The sequence below is a fragment of the Panicum virgatum genome, chromosome 8K (assembly GCF_016808335.1).
Source record: "Panicum virgatum strain AP13 chromosome 8K, P.virgatum_v5, whole genome shotgun sequence".
Taxonomy (NCBI): Eukaryota; Viridiplantae; Streptophyta; class Magnoliopsida; order Poales; family Poaceae; genus Panicum; species Panicum virgatum.
This window is the reverse complement of record NC_053143.1, coordinates 31986145-32010189: the sequence shown is the minus strand read 5'-3', so window position 1 is coordinate 32010189 and position 24045 is coordinate 31986145. Positions and strand designations below refer to the sequence as shown.

The window sequence follows — 24045 nt, the reverse complement described above, 5'->3', positions numbered from 1 at the left end:
AGAGATTTTCAGAAAGAGATCAGCATAAGACATTCTCCTTTTTCCCTTTATTTTTGAATCCAATGCTTGTTTGATAGTCATTGTTCAGATCAATGCTGTAGACTCTTCAACTTTGCACAACTATGTAAGTCATCAAATTGTCTCTTCTTTCTTGAATTGTGCGCAGAGATCAAAACTGCTAAGGACTTATAGATTGGCCGAATGATGAATTTGCACCATTTCTCTACCTGGTGCATTTCACTAACACGCGCTGCTACCTACCGCCTTTTGGTCATTTATTTTTTAATACCAAATGTTTACCATAGCAAATGTCATCGTAGCGTTAGCACGGGCCGTATACTAGTTTAATATTTTGCTGGGCTGTGGTGGGCATCATAAAGTATATCAAAAAATATATTATAAATTTTTTATCATTATTTTTCTTATAATTTTGGATTGTAAGGGTTAATTTATTTTTAAATATCATACCCCATCAAAATTATAATGAAAAATTCTTCAGATAGTTTTCTAAAATATTCTATGATGTCCACTATCATTCATCAAAATTTTAACTTAAAACTTCACTTGTGTGTGGATACACAAAAAAGATAAATCTTATTAAGGGGTTAATTTGACCAAATGATATAGTTTAGGAGATAAATAGAACCAAAAAATAGTTTAGGAGGTTATCCAGACGCCGATCATACTTTATGGAGTAATTTGAACTTTTTCCTTCTTCAAAAAATAAAGTAGATATTGGCCCCAAGCACCTTACTGAGCAAGATAGCCTAACTGGACAGAAATTTTGTGACACCATATGGCCCTATAATTAGAAGGCTGGCTCATGCATATTCAATCAGGCTTTCTATTTTGATAAATGCTATTGTGACGATTATTCTTTTACTTTATTGAAATTATACCACATGGGAAAAACTAATATGACAAGAGATTTGATAGTTGTAAATAGTACAAATTGAAATTATGTAACAAAAACAATCAAAATGCATAATAGGAATATTTAAAAATTATACAAGAACAACTATTATTTTGGAATAATAAATTTGTACTGTTGAAACAATGCACAATATACCATGCAACGTTTAAGCAATGGTATGTGAACAATCAAGCAAAAACTAATACCACATCAAAATTTCAAAACATTTATTAAATAATAGAAATTAAATTATGTACAAAGAATAATTAATAAAATATATAACAGGTACAACTAAATTATTCTATTGGAACAAAGCATAACATACTATGGAACACTCAATCATGTGAACAGTCAAGTCGAAACAATACAACATGAACAATTCAAAATGTGTAAATAGTAGAGATTGAAATCATGTAAGAAGAACAATTAAACTATATAATATGAATAATTTTAAAATTATGGAGGAATAATTAAATCATCTTATTCGAATAAAAAATTTTACTGGAAGAACAATTCATGATATAGCATGGAATCCTAAATGAATGGTATGTGAACAATCTAATTATGTTATACCAACGATAGATTATATTAAAAATAAACTTATGCGTATTTATTAAAAAGTACTGCAAATGACCTTAAACTTAAAAAATGAAGATACACAATAAAAGATATAGTAGAAGAAAAAAATGTAAAGAACAACCTAGGACTAAAACCATTAAAGTGGTCAATAGAATAACGTTGCATGCATGAAATAAATAAAAATGAATAGTTTAGTTCTATCCACCAAAACAATGGTGCAATACAAGCCTGAAAAACATAAGAAATTGCAGATAAATCCTTCGGGATGTAGAAAGAGAAATGTCTTTTCTTGTGCTCATCATCTCACTCGATGTTATTCCAATTACTGTTACCTATTGATCTAAAAAAAACTGCAATTGTTTTGAATAATGGAATATAATGAATCAAAAAATGATATTCACGTTATGAAGTCCAATGTGAGGTCTTATCCATGAAATGGAAGAAAATTTTGAAGATCTTTCTCACGAACCATGACCACGAACATGTGGCCGAATCGTTTTAAAATTCTATAAAAAAACAAACCAAGTCTGAAAATCATAAGATTTGTCGTGGTATCATGATTTCATACGCGGTGGCTAAGGTAAAAAATTGAGAAGGTTTCGCACAAGTTATCACATATGCTCCTTACAAATCAAAGCATCTCCGGAGAAGATCCATGCAGTTGTGAAGAAGTCGTTCCGATTTCGAGTCAAAGTGACGGTCGAATTCGGGTTTGACTACAAAACTTTTTGTATATGCAATAGATAATTTAGATTGTTTCATGCCAATTTTTTTTTTTGCAATTAAACAATCACTATGTCAGAAACGCCTTATAGGCGACGTGCTTTAGGTGGCGGACGGTCTGCTCCCACTAGGTTGACTGTCGGCCGGTCAAGATGTTCGAACATCCAAAATGTCTGCATATAAGTTTGGACGTCCGAAAAGAGCTACCCGTTTGAACGTTAGCCGGCGGACTGTCCTCTGGACCGTCTGCCGTTGTTAGCCTGCGGACTATCCGCCCACACAGGCCGGACCGTCCGCCGTTGGGACATACATGCAGACGTTTCGGATGTCCGAATGTCTTGACTGGCGGATGGTCCGCCCGGTGGGAACGGATGGTCTGCCACCTAAAAATGTGACAAAGTTATGCAAACATGAAATAGTGGAACAAATTGAATGGTAGGTAAAAAAAATTGTGTCGTGTGCCTGATAAAGGACACACAGATCAAGGCGCATGGCAAATGACCAGGCTTTACCGTGTGCCCTTGATCTGGCACACGATAAAGTGAAATTCAAATTTTGTAAATGACCTTAGATGGGGAAATAGCCAAAATAAAAGTTGTAGATCTTAAAAAGTTATGAAAGTTTGTAGTAGACAACTTTTTTATTTGAATTCGTTTGGGTCTCAAACAAGCAATTTATACTCGGTTTAGTATAATATGAGGAAAACCAAAACGGACTCTAGACACAAGTCACAGAGTGATGCAGTGGTAGAGGGGGTTACGCGTGAGGGGGAGGTCACCATTCGAATCCCGCCGGACGCGTAGCGTGTCAATATTGCGCGAAAAATGCCGCAACTTGCCATTTGTTTAAGGTTTTTTTTTTCCATTCAAATTTTGCGGAGTGTTATTTTTTGACGAGGGCCATCTTAGCACTTTGCCATGTGCCTGAAAAAGGGCCCACGGCAAAGGTGGCTTTGCCGGCTGGCATTTGCCTTGAGCTCTTTGCTGCCGTGTGCTAGGCACATGGCAAATAAGCTGAATCCCGCTGTGATGGTAAATTTTCACAAAAGGCATGATTTCTAGCCACAATAACTATTCATTTCAGTCCAAATGTCCTGAATTATAAGATAGTAGGGTGGTTTGAATTTCAAATTTTGAATCAAGATTGAGACATTTTGATTCATAGCACAGTAACTAAATACACCGATAACAAACATCCGGAAGAGCTATGTAAGCATTAAGTACAACAATACGTGCATCACTCGTTCAGGCAAGCATAGCTTGATCAAGAAGACACTGTCTGCAAGCTGAACTGCCATAGCTTCTTGGCCAGCTCAGCATCTGAAGCTTGTAAGCTCGGGCTGGATATGTTACAATCGGCGAAGTACTTTCCACTTATCCCCTTCACTTGAGGATGCATCGCCACATAGCATGTCGTTGCGGCACCCTTTAGCAAAGATAAATAATGAGTTAATTAGGGTCAATCCATGTTCCGGCAACAAGGGCGGCAGTAAAATAAGAGCTGAGATGAATGCCTACCTGTTCAACTCTTCTACATATGATTCTTCCAATGGTGTTAAAAAACGCTGTAAGAATAGTGGGAACAGTCACAAATTAAACATCGTTACAACCGGAGCTCCAGGCTACAAGCCAGAAATTATTTGAGATATTTGAATGTGTTGGAAGCCCTTTGTGGTTTTCAAACAATAACATCGACCGTTAGGATTGAGAAAATTACCACCGACAATAGTCCTGTCCCTAAAAATGTTAGTCATGATGACACCAGGATGAACGGCATTGGCTGAAATATTCACTCCTTCCTCCTGTTCCATGAAGATAACTCCTCATGTTATTAAACAGCTCATGCATCCATATATATAACAACTTCTATTCAGTGTCAAAGAGCTGATGTACCTTGAAAATTCGTGATAATTCATTGGAGTGAAGAATATTGGCAAGCTTGGATTGGCAGTAAGCAATAAAGTCATTCAAACTGGGTCAAAACAGATAACAAACCTTTTGGTGTTACTTATGCAGCAACATTCCAAATTTTGGGAGAGAATTCAAATTGATGTCGACTGGATTACCCGGAAGGATCATGAATTTTGTCAAAGCATATCCCTTCAGGATAAGTCATCATGGCATGCCCTACTGATGTCACATTGACAATCCGTCCCTCGGTGCCGCTGTCCCTACATGTGCTCTTCATGTTCTCCAATAGGAGGTTTGTTAGAAGAAAGTGACCTATATGCATTCAAGCCAAATGCTACTACAGTATCAGGAATCATTCTCATAGGTCATAATTCAGAGGAGCAAGTATAAATACGAACAGTCAGCAAGCTAAGGAACACCTTCTACAGGCAGGTAAACAAGAGATGCTGCAGAAAGAATTTGGTTTGAATAATTTGCGCAGAGGACACACCAATGTGATTTGTTGCGAAATGCAGTTCCAGGCCGTCGCAGGAACACGTGCGGTTCCTTGTCAGAACTCCAGCGTTGTTGCTGCCGAAAAGAACAGTCAGGACTGTTAGTGTGAACAGATGTGAATGTGATCTGTCATCCTAAACTAATTGACAAAGCAGTCATTTTTGACCTTGATTGGAGGTCAAAAATCTCTAGAACACACTAAAGGGGGTGCCCCCCAGTGTGCTGTGCTCAACTATATAAGGGGATGAAACACCAGGGCACAAAAATGTCCTAGTGACTGCCCTAAGGCTCTGTCCACTACAACCCAATCATAAAGGCACAAGCAGCACTGGGAAAGGCTTCTCCCATGCCCTAAGGCGGCTACAAAAAAGAAGACAAGAAGAACAGAGGAGAAGTGACGCTGGGAGCTCAAAATTAAGGTATGAAACCCTAATCTCTAGCTCCCTGATGTGGTTCACTCTTAGCCTAGTGATCCTACATATCTAACAATGGCACTAGAGCCATCTAGACCTAAGATTGAACCCTCTTAAGTGTTTAATCCCATGCTCCAGTTCATGTTCTTGCCCTAAGATTAAGCCCAAACTACACTGTTCGTCTGTAATTATAAGATTAAGGGCCCTAGGGTTTCGGTTCAAGCATTAAAGAAGGAGGGGAATTGAATCAAGTAAGTACTAATTGTAAGAAATTCCCAAAAATCCCCAAAATCCGAAACCCTAGCTACAGGAAAAATCCCCAAATTTTCCCCAAACTCACGAACCCTAACCCTAATCCTAAAGATGTAAGGGTGTGTGGGGTGATGGTGGCTTACCGGAGTGAATCCCGAGCTGCTGTGCTCGTCACCGGTGTCAGTGACGTCGCCGCCATCACCCGACGGCTTTCGGCAAGCGACCTCGGATGCCGCGGGGCCACGCGCCTCCCGTGCTCGCCGTGGCCGCCGGCATCGTCGCCACTATAGCCGGAAGACCGGCCATGGGCCAGATCCGCTCCTCCACCGCGGATCCCGTGGATCTCGCGCGCAGGAGGTCGGTATTAGGGCACCGACGAGCGGTGCTCGACGGAACTGCACGCCGGCCGCGGCCGCGCGCACCTCCGGTGAGCAGAGCTCGACGGCGCCGCTACCTCCTCCGCCGCGGGCCGCGTCGCCGGCACCGTCGCCCTCCGCTCACCCGCAGCCGCCAGTGGAGAGGAAAGAAAGGAGGAGGGGAGAAAATGGTTAGGGTTTAGTGGGGGGGGGGAGCGCCGACGCTGCGGTTTTGATACGCGTGGCGCGCGATGACGGCCATCGGATGTGCATCCGACGGCACGCGTGCGATGCAGCCACCTCGGGCCGGCGGGAGGCCAGCGGGCGCGGCGAATTCCCAACCCAGGCCCAGGTTTTTGGGCCTGGGGCCCGGGAAGGGAAAGGCGGCGGCCAAAGTGGACCGGGCCGAAAACGGCCTGGGCCGGAAAATGAGTGATGGGCCGATTTTAATTGGTATTTTCTCTGGAAATTAAGACATATAAATTGGGCTGTATATTAATGGGCCAAAATAATGATGGGCTAAATTCAATGAAGGGCCGGAAATAATGTCAAAATTTTAGAATGTTTTTCTCCTCTAATTTTGAACTTTGGGCTGCATAGTAATGGGCTTAAAAGAGCCTTTGGGCTAAGATAATATTGTTTTAGGCCATAAATATGATTTTGATTTTAAATATTATGAGTATGTATATTATTTCATGTTTAATTTTGAAGATATTTTATTGACTTTTAGCAAATAATAATTAGAATAATAAGTTCTCTCATATTTATTTTATGATCTTTACATATTATGGCTATTACATAAAGCTATTGTTTTACGTGTCATAAGTAATGTTTTAATTAAGGCCAAAATTAAGTAAAATTATGGTAAATTTATGAATAATTAAGTTTTTTGCTTAAATAATATTGTTTTGGGCCAAACTTTATGGAAATTTTCTCCATTAATGATTAAGTATTTTTCCTTATGTTTATGATTAAGTATTCTCATTATGCTTTAATACTTCACTTTATTTCTAAAGTATTTTATTATGTTTATATTTTGCCTTAACACAATTTATGTCACAATTTAAAAAAATTAAAAAAATTATGAAATACTCTCCAATTAAATTGGGATTATTTTCAGTGAAGTTTTAAGTCTATTTGAAGTATTATTTGAAATGTTTATGGTCCAATTATGATGATGAATTACTTTCATTATGAAATTAAGCTATCTGCCACATACTTATGTGCCACTTAAATTGAGGCTTAATAGTAAAGTATCTTATGACCCGTAAATATTATCAATTATGTGAGCATGTTTTACTCACAAGAATTGATATGCCCATAAGTTAAGTATGAAGCTTAAGACCCATTTTTGGGAAAATCAAATAATGACATCTTTTAATGGCCAATCCTCTAAGAAATTAAATAATGGCCCATATTTGGTTGATGTCATTAATACTTTTACTTACGGTTGGAAAATGTGCATTCCATTAATAATAACACTAAGGAATCACTTATTGTAATGATTGGAATGCACAAATTCTAATAATTAAGTGGCTTTAACTTATAATTGTCCTAGATTGGAATCAATCCAACGGGATATTTTTTATTCAAGATCAAAATTTCAATGGTGATTCATGGTTATATTCTAACCAAAGTTGTTTACAATCATGGGTTATCATGATTTAATTTATTAATAAAGTATATTATTCTTAAGCCATGCATACTTAGTGAGTCCAATTTTGGACATAAATCTTAAAGCTGGCTTTTGAATATTTTCTTAATTGTGCCACAAATAATGTTGATAAGAATACTAAAGTAATATATGAGGACAAATTGTGTTTATTTTAATAAAGATGTCCTCTGATAAATAAATATTTACTTAAAAGAGTCTCGGAATATCATGATTAATTGACTTGTGGCTACATACTGACCAAAAGTTGTTTGTAGTCATATGTCATTCTCACCTCGAAGATTATACTTAATTTTGTGACTCATGACTATATACTGACTAAAGTTGTTTATGGTAATGTGTCACTAAGATTAATTAAGTTCCTAAGTTGCCAGCTCTTGAGCAATATTGTCATAATCATAAACTGAGTTTTACCAGATTAAGCTAATACTGACTGATATGAATAATGAGAAACTATGTCAATGCATATGTGTCATTTTCAATAAAGTTTCCGCTGCAAAAGAAATAACACTCTGGTTAAGTGTGGCATACGTTCATCATTCTAGCCAAAGCTGATTGGTGAATGTGTGACTATAAAAATTTGTTATTCCGGTTCATCTTCTGGCCAAAGCTGATTTTGAATCGGAGTAATGAAAGGAGTTTATATCTAAAACTAAGTGTGGCTTGTGTTTATCATTCTGGCCAAAGCTGATTGATAAATACCTATTCACAATACTTTTGTTGGTCTTAATCCACTTCTGGCCAAAGCTGATTTGGGTTATGATTCAACAAAAGAAGTTTTATGCACATGAAATTAAGTGTGGCTTGTACTTATTCTTTTGGCCAAAGCTGATGAATAAGTACTAGTTCACAAAATTCTGTTGTTCTTTTCTATTTCTGGCCAAAGCTGACTTGGACTGGTTCAATAGAAGAAGTTTGTGCTGATGCTTGCTAAAATATTCTATAAAGCATCACATGCCTCTAAAGATGAAAACTAATGAGTGGCACTAAGCACATCTGTTTCATGTATGCAAAATCAAACTTATGAATTATCCCTATTGATGATAAAAATTAATTAAGTCATAAGTTTCTAATAAAAATTGTTTTAAATACCACTATCAGAAGAGAAGTGGTTTTACCTGCACCTCATTGGTTCTTGAGATTATAACTAAGATGGCACATACAAGTGTCATAAGAGGTGTAGTTCCTATTAGAAAAGTTCAATACTAAGAATATTAATGAGAAATTAATGATTTTATTGATCATCAATACCTAATAGAAAAAAATTAAAAAATTAAAAAATTAAGATAAGTCACTTATGGACAAATATCAGAATAAAAAGGAGCAATCCCTCAATTCTAGATAAATGTAAGAATCAGGGGGAGTAATCCCCAAGATAAGTATTTATTAAAGCACATTTGATATTAGTGGTGAGTTGTTTCCTTCATATCAATGAAGGCAAGATAATATGATATGGCTATGGGCATCATTAAGCTCAAGGAAATAAGACTAAGACAAGGTAATAAGATGAGTCTCTAAGTAAGAAAAATACTAAATTTTAAAGAATTGTATTTATGAAAAGGAGGATAATGTCATTAGATTCTATTAGTATAAAATTATATTTATTTCCAATGTATACATTCATGTTATTTTTATATGTTGTAACAAGGATAAACAAACAAATAAATAGAGGTTCTTCGAAATATGGTACTATTGCATAGACCACATTTCGAGGGGGAGAGTGGAACCTTCATTAAGAAAATATTTTCCACCTCTTTATGGCAGGTATGAATTAAATATTGAGAAAAATATTAAGATAACTTTATCATGTGTTAGTTTCTTATGTGTCATTTAATTAACAATGTTATTCTTATTCTTATTATGAGCTATATGCTAGCCTTAGAACTGAATACTATTTCAGTATCATATCTCACCACTAATGTCGCTAAGTTGAGAATTAGATGGGAGCTCTAAAGCAAGGAAAAATATTATTAAAGGAAATATAAGCAAAGCTCACTTATGAATACTTGCTTTAGCTCCTTGTGGCGCCTTTGTGCCCACTTGAAGATCTTTGATCAATCCCACTATGTGAAAGGGATTGAATATGTCATAAAGATTGGATGACACTCGTTGCTCATCATTTGAAAAATTATTGGAGTCCATAAGTGATACATAAGTACAATAAGAAATAAGTTATTAAACAATAGGGATATTGTGTACATAAAGATTCAGATTTTCTTTTATCTGTTTACTAAGATTGTCTTGGTGATATCTCTTAAGTTTTGAACAATAATGTTCACCAAGATAAAAGGTCCAGGAAATGGGTTGATTCCCATTAAGGGTAATAAATTTGCTTATGTAATGGAAAACGTAAGCATTATATGTTTAATTAAGTTATAAATTGCCCTAAGTATCCTTAAAAGGACCGGGATATCTGGGAAATTAGTCCAGGACTGGACCCCTGGAAAAATCAATTAAGAACATTTTGCCTTATTTGCATAAATGCAAAGGTGTTATGTTGCATGCCCATAAGTAAGAAATCCAATATTTTGGACAATTATGTTACAAGAAGTGTTGATACTAAGAAATTCCACATAAAGTATTATCAACACTCTTGTGGGAGAAATCATATGTGGAAGGCTTCAACCAATACTTTACCTAAAGGCATCATTAATAAATGCAAGTTAAAGTGTGGCATGTCCTGAATTATACACTGTCAAATATGGATTTGTGTCCCTGATCCATATCATTTTAAAGATAAAAAATTGCTTTAAGCAAATTATGCCAAAAATTATTAAATAAAAGAGTGCAATTTTGGATCGAGTAACATGTCGTGAGGTATTCCCAGACCTAAGACATTGTGAAAGATTGAATCCAGAATCAAACATGAATATTCGAAGCCTAGATGAACTATGTTTAAGACTAAGTGGTGCTTGACAAATTAAGTATGTCATAAGTGTTGAGTATCAAATAAGTTCTAAGATTATGATGCTCAAAATATAAGCATTAAGTGATGTGACGTAAGTTCTAAAGTATTAGGGCATCATGTTCAGAGGCTTGCCTAATATATTGCCGGCATAACAGATAAATGACAGCCCGTTAACTAAGGGACAAGATATGGTTCTGGAAATACGTTGGTTTTCTTCCTCTTTTAAAAGTGCATGCACATAAGAATAAATATGAGGATAAATATATGTTTAGTACATATAAATGAAAACAAACTGCACTCAAGGACTTTTATAACCCCATCTCCCCATAAGCCTAAGAGGAATCACCTTGATATTGTATGGGAACCATGGTCACTTAGTCATGTGGTACTTAATTGACTACAGTGATTGATTGATCTGGTGTACCATCTTTTGAAAAGTGAGTCCATAAGTTTTATATATAAGCATAAGAAATAAATGTTTGGAGTTCCTAAGTTAAAGAAGTTCGTTTGATATGAGGTGGCGTACTATAATAACTAATAACTGGGTTCAGTGGTATGTGTATGATTCACTATTGTAATGCTTTTGCTTTGGTGCGTCATCTTGTTGAAAAGTAGACTTATAAGTTTAGTCTGACGATCAAGGGGGAGAATGTTAGTGTGAACAGATGTGAATGTGATCTGTCATCCTAAACTAATTGACAAAGCAGCCATTTTTGACCTTGATTGGAGGTCAAAAATCTCTAGAACACACTAAAGGGGGTGCCCCCAGTGTGCTATGCTCAACTATTTAAGGGGATGAAACCCCAGGGCAGAAAAACGTCCTAGTGACTGCCCTAAGGCTCTGCCCACTACACCCACTACAACCCAATCATAAAGGCACAAGCAGCACTGGGAAAGGCTTCTCCCATGCCCTAAGACGCTACAAAAAGAAGAGAAGAAGAACAGAGGAGAAGTGGCGCTGGGAGCTCAAAATCAAGGTATGAAACCCTAATCTCAGCTCCCTGATGTGGTTCACTCTTAGCCTAGTGATCCTACATATCTAACAAGGACACCAAAAATTCAGGCTGTCTTTTGACAATTTTGCGGTACCTGGTAAAGTACTAGCATGAAGTAGAAGGATTTGTTCGTTCTTACATGAGAATGTTCAGGGGCAGGTTCAGAGATTCGAACTCGGAGGCGAATCTCCTTACCGATGCCATGGAGCTGAGGTCCAGCTCCAGCACATCAATTCTTGCGACGGGGATCTTGGCCACGATGGACTCCTTGACTGCGAGCCCGGCGGCGACATTGCCGACGGGCATGACGACGTGCACACCTCGCAGCGCCAGGACGCGCGCCGTCTCCAGCCCGATTCCACTCGACGCACCTGCTCAGGCAGCTAGGAGGCTCATCAGCTCAGGTGCTCACCACATGTCATTGCTTTGCCGTAAATGGCAATCTCGGGATCCTTGACAAGCCCGGGGTTGGTCGGAGAGACTTGGAATCCTGAATTCCTCCGGCCAGCCCGGGTTGGCCGTCGTTCCAACTCCGGCCAGGCCAGAGGTGATTGTCATGGTTGCAAACTCCGAACGCCATGGGATGGAATGACAGTGAGCATGTACAGCGAGCAGGCCAAGGGAGGTAAGTATTTGCACCTGTGATGACGGCGACCAGGCCGCGGCCGTCGACGCCGGCGGTGACCTCCTCGGCCGTGGAGGCGCTGGAGAAGCCCGAGGGCCCCTTGCGGTAGAACCACCACATCAAGCAGCAGTTTCGGACGACACTGTATTAATGTTTGTTGGACTAGACGGCTAGAATCTGCTGAATGCCAATATTTAAACACTATACATAACAATTGGAGAAAGAGATGGTCAGCAGGCGCAATTATTTTGGTCAGCAGGCGCAATTACTATTTGTATTTCTGAGGGCAACTTGAGATGCATTTCTTGGAGGGCGATGACATGTGAGATGCATCGCTGTGTTGATTGATTGCCACCATTCTGCATTCAGAACCCTGCCATAACCTGTCGTAGTCCAATAGTACTAGGTCAATGTTGAGATGGGCTTTTGTAATAACTCCAACCGTTATTACTAATACTACAGATCAGGGATGGGAATGGCCTCACTATTTCCCGTTCTACAATGGGGTGCAAAATGCATCAATATGGATATTTGTATCCACATACGTTTCTAAAGTGGATACTAAAATGAATGTATCTGAATTCCTTTGTCAAAATTTCTTATATGTGAATTCGTATTTGACATAAATATGGATATGGACGGATATCCAACATTATCCTTATTCTTAAAAGAAAAAATTCCAAATTACTCCTCTCGAGTATGACAAAGGTCCAAAGAACCCCTTTAGCTATTTCTTGGTTCAAATTATCCCGTAAACAATGTCATTTGATTCAATTTACCCTTTCTTATAATTTAACTTTTTTATTTCTCCACATAAAAGTGAAATCTAAATCTCTATCTATTCTCTTCTCTATCTCCATCTCTTATTATTATTATATTATTTATTACCCTAAAATGCAGCAATTCAAATAAATCTACTACCACCCTAAAAATTTCCCCAGCAATCATGGACTTCCCTCGGTGCGCCCAACAAAATGCACTCAGAAAAACAACTCATTAAAAATCAACGCACCAATCGCACTGTAACCCCTCCTTTTCTCTTACTCACTCACATCCGACGGCCGAGGTTATTTGGATCACACCATCATCACTCATCCACTCCCTCGCGCCCCCCCTCCGCACCCAGCCCCCACGTCGCGCCCGGTGGACAGTGTTCGATCCCTCTTCCAAACTATTTTTCCCCGAAAAAAAAAACACCATCCAGTCCTCTTCCCTCCCCGTCGCTTCCAGTCTCGTTCGGCTGCACAGGCCCAGCCGAACGGCTGATCAGCCCAGCAGCTTTCCTGTTATTGGCGTCATGTACTTCAATTTCCAGTAGGCTGAATTAGCCGGTTTGAACTTCCAGAGTTATATTACACACGTACCTCGCTGCAGACATAGCACTCCTTTATTGCTGCCTTGTCTTTCACATAGTGGAGCTCCTCCCCCATCCCTGAATTGTGATATTGGGTCCAGCACTAGTGCGAGTATGAGCACCAGATTGAGTACCTTGGCACTTTGATGTGGAGCGTGGTTCTGCGGCAGGTTGGCACAAATGCTCAGATGCGAATTGCCCTGAAGTGGCTGGCAGCAATGCTGGTCACATCATGGTGAGTTTGCTGGTGAATAACCATTTGCCGATTTTTGTTGCCTTGTGTTATCTTGAAATTATCTAGAGTCCTATTCATGAAAATTTCCCTTTACTGAATTTTCTGGGACTTGTCAAGTTAAAAAATGGAGGGAGTAGTGATTCAGTTCCATTTACATTGTTTCATTGTTCTGCTTCTAAATTGTATCCCTATATATTCATGACGCTAACCTAAATCACTACTACAAAAACGTTGATTTGTCCCGGTTGGGAAACCACTGTTGTCCCGGTTTCCCAACCGGGAACGCCTGTCCGGGACAAAAGGGGGTGCCCTTTTGTCTCGGGTGTGGCAACCGGGACAAAAGAGGACCTTTTGTCCCGGTTGGTAACACCAACCGGGACAAAAGGTGCAGCCAGCGCCCACGTGGCTGGCGCACCCTTTTATTCCGGTTGGTGTTACCAACCGGGACAAAAGGTCTCTTTTTTTTTCATGTTTTTCTTTTCTCAATTCTTTTTCTATTTCAATTATACTTTTGCATTTCAATTAAACTTATGTATTGGAATTCAGTGTGTATGATCTCCACTAATATATACATATATATATATATATAGTTACTTATATAATATTTGTCCTAGATAGTTTTCATATATAAATTAATTCACTTATATATATATATGTATACACATATCTATACATGTGAATTCCTTTACATATGAAAATGTCTAGGACCAATATTATATAAATATATATATATACACATATATATTATTGGAGTGCTTATATATATAATACATACATACTCCATCATATTTGCATAGGTATATTCGTTCTTAATTACATAGTAGAATTCGCCTTTTGGAAATTTAATACATACATACATACTCATAAATAGAAATTTAATACATAGACACACATATATATTTACATAGTTATATTCGTTCTTAATTACATATATACGCGTATATTGTCATATTTACTGTGATTGTCAATATTAGATATTCCATCATAGTAGAATTCGCCTTTTGGATCGAGGACTTGCTCAACAATAAATCCGGAGAATTGTTCTTGAATCGCCATAACCTTTTCCTCCGGTATGAGTTTATCGCGCATCTCCCCGACCTATGGAAAAAGGGGATAATTAATTTCGACTAATTAAAATACGAGTTCAAATATTAACAAGTTTTTTTACTTACTTCCTCCTCCCAATCTGTCCAGCCCTTTGGAGGACCTACCAGACCATGGATGTTCTCGCATACATAGTATGCGCACAATACAGTGCCTGGTTTCTGCCTCATACACTTTAAGAGAGAAGAAATTATCAGGTATTTACATGAATATATAATAAAACTAATGAATCGTGCAACGAATCATCCAAGCGCGTACCGGAAAATCTGTCTTGATCTTCAATTCCTTGTCAAATTTGCCTGTATGATTTTTAGCGAATTCTTTCCAAACCCTGTGCATGATTAGAACAATTATAGTCAAGTAACAAAGTGATTCAAATTATCGGTCATGGACGGAGTAGTGGTAGAATTACTTTTTCATCATGTTAAGAAGATTTTCGTATTGTTCTGGAGGTCTCCTCAATGAGTCCATAACCACGAGTAGGCTCTTCTCGGGAATTATGACAATTAGGACAAAGTGTTCACTGCAAGATTATACGGAGGTAGTTCTTGGTAGTCAAGGTTTAAACAATTCGATTACAGAATAGAAAGAGTTAGACGGAAGGAATCACTCACGCAAAGTTGTAAGGAAACAATATCATTTGCTTGTTGTGATAAACGCTTATGTACTTGAACAACATTTGGAATATCTCATCGGTATTGTCGCGTAGAAGCCTCCAATTACAAGTAATTGGGTCGATGAAGCCGAGGTGAGAGTATCCCTTTCTTCTGCAAGTATGTATCTCCATTCTACATGATACCGAATAAATCAAGAGATCAGTATATTGAGATCATGCAAAACAATACGTAAGGAGAGTAAAATACTTACAGAACCCACAAGGCGACCATAGAGATGTCGAGGGCCTCCTGATGGAATAGTTGGTAAATTTCTTCCCAGTTTATCCATAGAATGGCCTCCCCCCGTAAGAAATCGTCATCTTTAATCTTTGCGCCCTGCATGAAGATGCAATCGGCCATCGCACGCATGTAGTGCTGGTGCAGCTTATACATTTGCGTTGGAAGCACAGACACTACTTCGGGGGGTACAAGAGTTTTGCCGATCTCAAACGTCCATTTGACGACCACATCGGCCTTTGGAATATCTTCTCCCCCTGCAATCTGAGCGGCCGTCAGGTTTGATTCTTTCAGAAATGTAACAAAGTCTTGTTCTTGCGTCGTCTGTCCCACTACGAGAGGCTCTATTGATTGTTTCTTTTGGGCTCCGAGCTGTGGAACGTCGGACGACGACGACTTTGATTGTCTCTTCTTTTTCTCAGTAGTTTTGATAATTGTGCAGTTCGTAGTCTGAAGGGGGGTCTCTCGGAATGAATTTTCTCTTATTTGCTTCGCACATTCCCTTAAAAAATTTCAAATCTATCGGATTTATCACTTTCTCGGGCTCCGGCTTCGGCTTCGGCTTGAAGTGCTCTTTAACTCTTTCTTGAGTTATCCGATCGCATTCTTCAAGGCTCATGTCCCAGGGTTTAATAGGAGCCTCCTTGGTTTTCTTCTTCTTTTCCTTCTTCTTTGGAGGCTCCCTAGCCGGTGCAGCTACCTTCTTTGCCGGCAGGCCGTTTCTGCTTCTTTGCCGGCGGCGGAGGGGGTGACCATGGAGGCGACGGTGACGCTTGAGTGTTCATCGGCGCATGAGATGATGGTGATGGAGAATGTGCCGGTGAACCTTGCCGAGACAGTGCTGCCCTTGGGGAGTTTTGCGGAGATGCCGGTCTTGGATAGGCATGCTGAGATGCCGGTCTTGGTGTTTGATCATCCGACTTTAGGACAATGTAGCGCTTATCCCATAGGATGTAGCCATGAATGGCTTCTGCTAGTGTCCTCTCCCCATCGCCTCCAGGAATATCAAGCTCGAGCGTCTCCCAACCCTGGCACACCTGCTCCACGCCAACTCTTGTGTATCTAGGCGGAATTTGCTGCCCGTGGTACACGTCGCCTGGTTCGGTTGGCATGGCGGTACCGTACGCAACAGTGAACATTAAGTTCTTAACGGCAGTCTGCAGGTCACAAGGTGTCCGGTGGGTGATCTCATCCACTGGAAATCGCTGCGGGGCCGACGCTTCAACTGCGGCCTGGATCCCCGTGGGCTCGGCAGCGGCGACGTCTGTGGAAGCGCAGCTACTTTTCCGCTGAGACAGGTGATCGGCTGCGACACTAGGCTCTGGAGGCAACGTTTGCGCTTGCTGTTGCTGGCTCATTGCTACGGCCACTTGGCGTTGAACCTCTTCCTCCAGTCTTTGATCGTGTGACATGAGCCGTTCCTCTAGCCTTCGCAGGTGCTCCCGCTCATCATTCTTTCTTCTTTGCCGGCTTCTATATGAATCAATGTAATCCCTGAACCCATACTTCCACGGAACCACGCCTTTGCCTCTTGTGCGGCCCGGATGCTCTGGATTCCCAAGGGCGTAAGTCAGCTCGTCCCTCTCTCTATCCGGCTGGAATGTTCCCTCGGCCGCTGCTTGTATGGCCTCCTGTAGTCTCTGGGCTGCTCGCTGGATGTTTGGCCCATAGATGCAGTCACCAGTCAATGGGTCCAAGCTTCCCCCTGTGACCATAAAACCAGGTCCTTGACCTTTCAGGCCAGTTCATGGTCGCAGGTCGGATGCCTCTGTCAAGCAGATCCTGCTCCATCTTCTCCCATTTGGGTACTGCAAGCTTGTAGCCTCCTTGGCCTAGAGTGTGATGGTACACTTTCTTCGAGGCGTTGTCTTTGGACCTTCTGCACCTTCTGAAGCCCAAGCTCTGAAGACTTGTATTCCACAAATGCATCCCAGTGACCCCTGAGCTTTTCGAGCTCGCCGGTAAATACGGGTGTGGTCCCGGTCTTGATATATTTCTTCGTCAAAATTTTCTTGAATGATCGCAGTTGTTCGGCCATCTTACTCAGGGTCCAGCGCTTGCATATCTCTTCGGATTCAGCTGGAACCGTGAAGTTTTTCTTAAGCTCCCGCCAGCACCATTCTTTTTCTCTTTCGGGTACCGCATCCCGTTCCTCGCTTGGATTGGAAGCTTTCCAGAGCCTAAAGCTGATCGGGATGTGGTCCCTAACAATACATCCGGATTGTCTTATGAATTTTTTGGCGGCAGCTTCTGGAGCGATCGGTTCGCCATCTAGGACCAACTTCCGTTATAATGAACCGCCCTTCCAGTTTTTTTGTTGGGCCTCGCTTCGTCTTTTTCTGCTGCGACGATGATCCAGACGGCTATAAAAAAACATTCATAGTATTCATATAGATTCAGATGAAAATATGATTGTCACTACAAATAAGTATAGTTTTGATATGTACATTAGCACTTTGTTCAGCAGCAGCGTCATCCTGAATAGATGGTGCCTCAATTCCATCACCGGACATATTCAAATATATGTCGGTATTGCTGCCATCATCAGCTTGTTCAGCGACATCTCCTTGACCTTCGCCAATCATATTCAACAGGAACTGTTCATCTTCCGCGTCTGTGTGTCGCGGGTCCATCGTAACTAAAATATGAATACAAATAAAACCCTTAAAAATTATCTAAATAATCCACTCCAGAAATTTGCGGCTAGGGATAGGCGGAGGGCCGAGGGCCGAAGGCGAAGGGCTCAAAGCCGAGGGCCGGAGGCGCACTGGGGCGAACTGCGGAGCCGGGGGGGGACGTGGGCTCAGGGCGAGCTATGAGCAGAGACGGAGAGAATGATTCTTTTGCATTTGGGCTTCCTTGCTAGGCTTTATTGAATTGGGTCCATAAGTTGTATATGATACTCTCTCCATTGTCAAAATAAGTATAGTTTTTTGCATCCAAATTTTGTCCCACAAAGAATGTAGTTTTAGCTTGTAATGAGATTCATCTAATTAAAGCAATACTAATTATACCAAGAAAGCATTGCATAGAAGAACGTATAGAGCGAATCAAATATTCAGTAGATATTATTTTGGCACACTTGAATGATATATTGTTTCGGTTGCTTCTTGTCTCTACCAGTTTCAACAGGGAGCATTGAGTGTGCTTTTTCTACCTTGAAGATCATCAAAATAGGACTGCGCAATACCAATATGATGAAAGACGAATTAACAGCTCTCAAGGGATTGGATCCTAAGGACTGTTAACAATAGATGGAGAGCCTACAAATCTAAGTTGAAGAAATAGTATTTCAATCGTGAAGACAGGTCTATAGATGAAATCATAAAAGGGAAACCACCAACTGTAAATGAACATCAATGGAGAGCTCTTGTTGGATTTTGGTGCCAGGAATCACATAATAAGGTGATATCAGTTTACAGAACAATAATATCAAATTCCAAAGCGACATAAAAAATAGTGCTTAATGACTCTTCTATCTTTGCAGAAACTATGTGTCACGAACTCCCGATCTGTAAAAGAACAGAAGAATACCCACACAACAGGGCGGCGGCAGCGGCGGCGTGCAGTGGAGGCCGCCGACGAGGGCGTGCGCGCGGAGTGGAGGCCGGGGGCGGCGAAGACGAGGGCGGCGGACGTCAATGGCGGCGGCGCTCGCAGGGACGACGGCGCTCGGTGACGTGGGCTCGCGCGGCGGGGCTCTGGGCGGCGACGTCGACGGCGGCGGTGCTCGGGGAGCTCGAGCGGTGGGGGGAGCAGGGGAACGGACGGCGGGAGGGAGGAAGGGCGAAGGAGGGAGGAAGCTAGGAAATATATGGGGGGGGGGCCTTTTGTCCCGGGTGAAGCCACCACCCTGGGACAAAAGGACCTTTTGTCCCGAGTGGTGGCTTCACCCGGGACAAAAGGCCCCCCCTTTTGTCCCGGGTGAAACCACCACCCGGGACAAAAGGACCTTTTGTCCCGGGTGGTGGATTCACCCGGGACAAAAGGGGTTTTTGGGCGGGCCGGGAAAATTCCCAGCCCGCGGCCCACCTTTAGTCCCGGGTGGATCTACCACCCGGGACAAAAGGGGCCCGTTTTCCCTCGTTCCCGCCTAATGTTATGTTTGTTTTTGTTTCTTTTAACTTCTCTTTTAAAATTGGCTTTCATTTGTTAATTCAGTTAATAAAATTATGATTCCAAAAATTATGGAACAAAATTTCTTATCTCTATATAAACTTGATACACGCAACAAAAATAATTAATTTTCATTCAAGTGATTGGGTCAATGAAATATCTAACTTTTTTGAAATCATATTTGTTATTTTGACCATGCAAAAATATATTAGGTGAAATTTTTTTTCAAACTGTTGCTTTTCGATAGAAAGTGGATTCTATCACGATATTAACGTTTAAAAAGTGAATTTTAGATAAAATTAAGCAATTTCATGATATTAATGAGTAGTGTGTGAGTTTGAGAGATAGTGTGTGTTAGTGAGATTGTGTGTATTAGTGAGAGAGTATAGTGTGTTAATGTGAATGTAATTTCATGAAATAAATAAAATTAGTTGAGTAATCCATTATTGAATGAAAATTATAATTGAGTCTAGTAATTAAGTGAAAAATATATAAAATAATATAAATAACACATAAAATATAATTGTACAGTACATATATAATAAAAGTATTCGAATTGCGATTATGTTTTTATACAATAATATAAAATGATTCAAGTACATGAAGGATTAGCGGTAACATACTTTCTCTTCACAAATGTCCCTTGATTATGATCACGGCGCAAGTATGGAGCATCATCATTGGCTAGCAGGATGCATGGATCAGCATTTACTTCGAAAGGTGGAATGGCAACAAAATTATTATATTCTTCTGAAAAGTCTGTCTTGTCCTCCACTCCAACGATGTTTCTCTTTCCTGATAGAACTATGTGTCGCTTAGGCTCATCCTTTTGCTTGTTGATCCCCTTCTTTGGCTTGCTGGACATGTCCTTAATGTAGAAAACCTGAGCGACATCCTGGGCTAGGACAAATGGCTCGTCTCTATACCCAAGATTGTTGAGATCAACTATTGTCATCCCATACTCATCTTTTGTTACCCCTCCTCCAGATAGCTTAACCCATTGGCAACGAAATAGAGGCACCTTGAAATTGGGACCGTAATCCAGCTCCCATATCTCTTCAATGTAGCCGTAATATGTGTCTTTTTTTCCATTATTGTCCGTGGCATCCATACGAACACCGCTATTTTGGTTGGTACTCTTTTTATCTTGGGCTATCGTATAAAATGTGTTTCCATTTATCTCGTACCCTTGGTATGTTAAGATATTCCAAGATGGTCCCCTAGCCAATAAGAACAGTTGTTCACTTATATCCATGTTATGCATTAGATGCTTCCGCAACCAGCTACAGAAAGTGTTCATGTGCTCACGTGTAATCCATGCCTCAGACTTTTCCGGGAAATTGGAGAGCAGAATTTTCTTGTGTTCCTCGATATATGGGTCAACCAAGGATGATTGTTGAAGAACCATATAATGCGCTTTCTTGAATGAGAAATCATCTGTGCAGACATAAGATTTCTTTCCTAATGTACCCTTTCCAGTTAGTCTCCCCTCATATCGCGATTCAGGGACTCCAATCAGTTTAAGGTCATCAATAAAGTCAACACAAAAGTCAATGACCTCCTCAGTTCCGTAGGCACTGGCGATGCTTCCTTCTGGACGAGCTCTATTACGAACACATTTCTTGAGTACCCCCATGAACCTTTCGAATGGGAACATGTTGTGTAGAAATACTGGTCCGAGAATATCAATCTCTTTGAAATTTAAAAATTCGGTCAACAACACATAGGTTTTCAACCGTCCTTGCGTTGGAACGCAGAATGTTCTAACGGATTTCTTGCTGGCGCAGAATAAGATGGCGGAGCTGAAACCTCCGAGTTTGGTGGTGACGAACCGTAACGCCGCAATAAATCCTCAAGATCAAACGGAGGTTCCTCGCCCCTTGCCATGCATTCTCTATATTCTTTTTCCAAATAACGGAGCGCTGCCCTATGAAAAGCACTAGGTTTTTTGGACCGACGACCTACTCGAGTTGTGCCCTTCTCTCCAGAAGGACAACGATCACCCCCACCGGCGCCACTCCCTCCAGCTGCTGAAGCCATATTTTACTGAAAAATACCTTTATTTTCCACAAAATTATAAATTCTTACCATTACAAAGCAAAAATTATTTACTATTACAATTACAATGATCAGATTAATAACTCTTGCAAATAACAATGAAATTATATAAAAAAAGACGAAATGTATCATTAATCCTCAAGAAATCTCTAATTAATTGAAAGAAATCTCTATAACTTCTAATTACTTTGACACCCTTCAGTTCCAGGAGTACACTCTTTTCAATATCCAGAAACCCTCTAGAAGAAAAATAAACCTTTATTTCTGAAAATGTATATGTCAGTAACCTCAACCCTGCGGTGATGACACTGCCTTTCGGGGGGACACGGTGCGGTACAAGGATGTCACCAATCGGCTAGTCGCAGCACCAACATTTACGATTAATAGGCACAGCACTTGGCACAGGCAGCATGCTCGTTCATATGCTCTCAGTACAACAACGGCATGCTGACTGCGTCAAATGCTGTCTTCTTATCAATCGGAAGTGCTGGTGATGCGACCAACCGATTTGTGACGTCCTTATAGCGCATCGTGTATCCCTGAAAGGTAGTGCCACCACCGTTGGATGTGAGCCTGATTAAATACATCACTAGAGTGTCAAAATAATCCATTCATAATACAAAAAATTCTATAATATACTCATTTCATTAATTCATTCACGAATAAAAAAATCAACTATCCACAATATGGTCATATATACAAGTACATCACATGAAGTATCTACACTCATTCTAAAAATTTCTACTATCCATATACTCATCTAAATCTAAAAGAAAATTACACCTACATATGCAATCTAGCTAGCTAAATGTCCAAGAAATGAGCTAGCTACACATTTTCTCTATTTCTAAAGTATGAAATGAGCTATACAAGCCAAGGAAGAAGAGAAAAAACAAGCCCCAAACCTTTAGAGCAGATGGATGGACGGGGAATCAAAGATCTTCACAAATGTGGTGAAGAAATGAGCAAGAACTCCTCTATCCCGAGCCAAGAACAGCAAGAAAACAAGTGAGCTGAATGGCTCGGGCGGGGGGAGAGGGAAGGGGATAAGGGGCGCAAGGCCTTTTGTCCCGGTTGGAGGCACGAACCGGGACAAAAGGGGGGACTTTTGTCCCGGTTGGTGGTTCCAACCGGGACAAAAGGCTACGCGGGCCTTTTGTCCCGGTTGGAACCACCAACCGGGACAAAAGGCTCCCATTTTGTCCCGGTTGGTGTCTCCAACCGGGACAAAAGGCCCCCGTCCCCCCCGCTGGCCCGGCTAGCCGTTGGACCCGGGACAAAAGCCACCTATTGTCCCGGGCCCAAAGGCTGCCGGGACAAATGGCCAGGAACAAAGGCCTGTTTTGTAGTAGTGAATGCTGCTGGCAAATAAATTCAAACAATATAAACCTCCTATATGCACACCTATTAAGTTTATCCGTTGACTTTTTTTTGCTATATATTTTGAATGGAATCATTGACAAGTAAAAATATTTTGATGCAAAAAAAAACATTCAGGCAAAAGGGGTTCCTATATGAGCTTGGTGTACATGCTGTGCTGAAACTGATGTCGAGCCTCGACATAGCAATTCAGGACAAGATGTGAGCAGAGCAACCATGGTTGTATTCAATCCTTTCTATCTCATGTTTCTGGCGTGCCTTGAAATCGTGGTAAGATGCTTGATTCATATGCTATTGGAAAAATATGCTTTGGTTCCATCTGATTTTGAACTATCAATCAAATGGCATGATGTATTTATAGGCAGCAAATTATCACGGAAATGTGCTCCCTGTTCACTTGAAGGAGCCACCGGGTTTCAAGTATTGAGACCGGGTGCGGGATGTCTGAACTTGGTAGCCATATAGATTTGATTGTCATTTAAAAATCACATGCCCAAAATGTGGAGTAAAACTGATGAGACCAAATAGAGATTTTCAGAAAGAGATCAGCATAAGACATTCTCCTTTTTCCCTTTATTTTTGAATCCAATGCTTGTTTGATAGTCATTGTTCAGATCAATGCTGTAGACTCTTCAACTTTGCACAACTGTGTAAGTCATCAAATTGTCTCTTCTTTCTTGAATTGTGCGCAGAGATCAAAACTGCTAAGGACTTATAGATTGGCCGAATGATGAATTTGCACCATTTCTCTACCTGGTGCATTTCACTAACACGCGCTGCTACCTACCGCCTTTTGGTCATTTATTTTTTAATACCAAATGTTTACCATAGCAAATGTCATCGTAGCGTTAGCACAGGGCCATATACTAGTTTAATATTTTGCTGGGCTGTGGTGGGCATCATAAAGTATATCAAAAAATATATTATAAATTTTTTATCATTATTTTTCTTATAATTTTGGATTGTAAGGGTTAATTTATTTTTAAATATCATACCCCATCAAAATTATAATGAAAAATTCTTCAGATAGTTTTCTAAAATATTCTATGATGTCCACTATCATT

The 24045-nt window shown here is 40.3% G+C and overlaps 1 protein-coding gene and 1 long non-coding RNA gene across 3 annotated transcripts; one reads left to right on the top strand and one right to left on the bottom strand.

The window, feature by feature from the left end:
- Positions 1 to 3273: 3273 nt before the first annotated feature.
- On the bottom strand, positions 3274 to 12009 carry LOC120644419 (short-chain dehydrogenase TIC 32, chloroplastic-like). Of its 2 annotated transcripts, none has more exons than XM_039921044.1 (8): positions 11856 to 12009; positions 11356 to 11587; positions 4616 to 4695; positions 4281 to 4437; positions 4108 to 4186; positions 3932 to 4016; positions 3733 to 3779; positions 3274 to 3640 (listed from the first exon to the last, which is right to left on the bottom strand). In XM_039921044.1, exons 1-8 carry the CDS (start codon positions 11959 to 11961, stop codon positions 3479 to 3481), a joined length of 948 nt encoding a protein of 315 aa, XP_039776978.1. In that variant the 5' UTR covers positions 11962 to 12009; the 3' UTR covers positions 3274 to 3478. The 2 variants fall into 2 exon arrangements, with proteins under 2 accessions (XP_039776978.1, XP_039776980.1); XM_039921046.1 differs by having other exon boundaries at positions 11356 to 11599; positions 11856 to 11996.
- Positions 12010 to 13237: 1228 nt separating this feature from the next.
- Positions 13238 to 23663, top strand: LOC120646259. The gene is made up of 2 exons (XR_005664339.1): positions 13238 to 13430; positions 23099 to 23663. It is a non-coding gene; the product is annotated as an uncharacterized LOC120646259 (long non-coding RNA).
- Positions 23664 to 24045: the final 382 nt, after the last annotated feature.

Excerpts from the sequence above, each read along its gene's own strand:
- LOC120644419 (XM_039921044.1), bottom strand. The coding sequence starts at position 11,961 with ATGTGGTGGTTCTACCGCAAGGGGCCCTCGGGCTTCTCCAGCGCCTCC. Across the intron at positions 4,187-4,280 it reads AAAATTCATGATCCTTCCGG|TTTGAATGACTTTATTGCTT; the intron begins GTAATCCAGTCG and ends GTTTTGACCCAG. Across the intron at positions 3,641-3,732 it reads TATGTAGAAGAGTTGAACAG|GGTGCCGCAACGACATGCTA; the intron begins GTAGGCATTCAT and ends TCTTTGCTAAAG.